This window comes from Carassius carassius, chromosome 35, assembly GCF_963082965.1.
Source record: "Carassius carassius chromosome 35, fCarCar2.1, whole genome shotgun sequence".
Lineage (NCBI taxonomy): Eukaryota > Metazoa > Chordata > Actinopteri > Cypriniformes > Cyprinidae > Carassius > Carassius carassius.
The window spans coordinates 13,147,450-13,150,377 of NC_081789.1; the positions used below are offsets into that span (position 1 = coordinate 13,147,450).

Genomic DNA, 2,928 nt, shown 5'->3' on the forward strand with positions numbered 1-2,928 from the left:
GATTGTGTAATTTTTATGAATGAATATTTTTTTTATATATATAAATAATAATAAACCAATAGATCACCAGATCTGCAGGCTGTTTTATGTAGTGCAGTTAAAAATCTCATGGCATTAGTTCATGGTAGATTCCATGGATTCATGTTGCATATGCTGTCAGTGCCACTGTGTCAAGTTGTCTTGCCAAAAGTTAGTTTGGGAAAAGGGGAGGAGAAATGCCTAATCCAGAGTGACCCTGCCAAACCCCAATCCTTAAATGTGCTTGGGACACTGCAGGACAAACTCTGAGATGCTCAGCATAGACTGGCAGAATATACAGTCTACTTGACCAATTTAACACCCATTTACATTCAGAAGATGCTGAATGACTTTTAAATAATGGCCCTGTATTGATGTGCCTTTTTCTGCCTGGGCTTCTTCTACAGAAATTTTAAATTAAGGCAGCACCTGTTGCTTTGAATCTACAGCAAGGACACTGAATATCATATACCACTGACACGCAGGAAATCAAGTTCTTTGCTCTGAAGCAGGTGGACTCGAGATGTCTACGGGTTCGGTGAGTGATCCTGAAGATCTCCAGGAGCTGTCAATCACTCACAAGGACACACACTCTCTAGAAGACTCAGAAGACGAGTTTAGTATCAATGACAGTCTGAAAGCAAAGACCAAACCTCGAGCTGCTGCCAACAACAACAAGCAACAAATGAAGATGGGAAAGGATGGCAGACAGTCTCAGAGAAACGCAGCTAACGCCAGAGAAAGGGCACGCATGAGGGTTCTGAGTAAAGCATTCTCGCGGTTGAAGACCAGCCTGCCATGGGTACCGGCAGACACCAAACTGTCAAAGCTGGACACGCTGCGTCTGGCATCCAGCTACATTTCTCACCTCAGACAGCTTTTGCAGGAGGACAGATACGAGAACAGCTTTGTGCACCCTGTAAACTTGGTATGAGTGAGTGTTGTTGAGTTTGTCACAGGAATTTATACACTTCCATCTGGTCAAGAAGATTTATTGCTCAGCATTATTTGTAAAATGCATCATCTATATTACATTTTGAAACATATAAATGTCTATTACAAACAAAAAGTTCTTGTAATTGTAACATATAATAGTATCATATTTATTTGTTTAAAGTACTGCGCTTTAGGAGTACCATAAAAATACCATGATACATTGGAATTATTCAGTTATATAATATAATTTTAAAGTACTACGGTATTATTATTAGATACCATTACTGTACCATGGTATAATGCTAAAGAAGTTTATTTGAATTTAAACATACCTCAAAGTATATATAATATATATATATATATATATATAAAAGTATATATATATATATATATATATATATATATATATATATATATATATACACACACACATATATTTTACAGATTATTTTACTCAACAGTTCATATGATAGATTAAATATTAATGTGAATAGTAACACTTTATTTGAAGGTGTCCTTGTCCTTGTATGTCCATACCATGATAATAACAATTAATTATGCATAATTACATGCAAGTAAACCTAAACCAAACCATAATCCTAAACCTCACCACATAGTAAGTACATGTATTTAAATGATACTGCTTAATACTTAAATGTATAATTACACTGAAACAAGGACACCTTCAAATAAAGTGTAACCTTGTGGATATTCTTTTTAATATTCTTTATTAAGTATAAATAATATAAATGCTTGACAGTACATATTTTATTTTACATATTGGTATACAGTAACAGCAAATATATTATATTAATATGTTAAATGAATGTAGTGTATAATTTTAATAATTTATAATGTCATTTTATTTATCATAAATCATTTGTCTTGTTAAACTGAAGTATATTTGTTCATATATTGATTTTTTTATTATTAGGCTATCAATCCTATAATGTTTAATAAAATAAATCCTATAAATATTTAAAGATGAAAGTAATACTTTACAGTACACTAAGCATTACCTGTGTTCCCATCTGCATCTTATGGCAATCTACCAGCAATGTGTGGTTGACTTTTTTATTCTTTTCCACAGACCTGGCCTTTTGTGGTCTCAGCGAGATCAGAGGACACCAAAGACATTTCAGCAGCGGTCAGACTATGTGGAGCTACAGCATAAACATCTGGCACCTCTCTGTCTTTTATCTCTCTCTCTCTCTCTCTCTCTCTCTCTCTCTCTCTCTCTCTCTCTCTCTCTCTCTCTCTCTTTTTTACTGTCTGTACTCATGCACTTCCTTTGAACTTACATCAATGGACATGATGCAATGAATGCAAGCATGTGGAACTACAATTTAAACACAAGTCATTGCACACAAATCTGTCTTTATATGTTTTTTTATATTCATTATAGCAAACAAAAACAGATATTACTATATGTGTTGAAATATTTGAAATGATGTCTGTATTTAGCTTAAAACCAGCTTTTGTAAAAAAGAACATCTTGCAAAGCCAGGGAAGCACTTTTATTGTTTTAAGGCACTTGTAATTTTCTACCCATCCGGCAGTCATTTAAAAATACATTTTATTTTTCACTGAGCAGCAACATGACCTATGTAATTAAGGCTAGATGGAACAGAACACAAATTATTCTTGATATCTTGACATTTGTCCACATATGTTATACTCCAAAGTATGTTTAGGTTTATGAATGTGATATTTGTGGCTTGTTCTATCTTTTCTTTTAATGTGCTTTACATTATAACTGAATGAATTTATCACTGAATGAAGGCCTAGGCCACTTCACAATCTTGATACATAATAATTTTGGGCTAGCCAGCTAACAAAAACTTATTTCTAATACCATTTTGCAAATATTCTCATTAACGTTAGAACATTAAGTGAACATTCCATTTTATAACTTTGCTTTTCCTATTATGGCAATGCTACTTTTGAATTATTCTCTTAAATCAATATCTGAAA

The 2,928-nt window shown here is 33.2% G+C and overlaps 1 protein-coding gene across 1 annotated transcript; it reads left to right on the plus strand.

The window, feature by feature from the left end:
- Positions 1–290: 290 nt before the first annotated feature.
- LOC132115703 (transcription factor 21-like) lies at positions 291–2,162 on the plus strand. Its single transcript, XM_059524115.1, has 2 exons — positions 291–946; positions 2,045–2,162. The coding sequence occupies exons 1-2, from the start codon at positions 542–544 to the stop codon at positions 2,126–2,128; spliced, it is 489 nt and encodes a 162-aa protein (XP_059380098.1). The 5' UTR covers positions 291–541; the 3' UTR covers positions 2,129–2,162.
- The last annotated feature ends 766 nt before the right edge of the window (positions 2,163–2,928 follow it).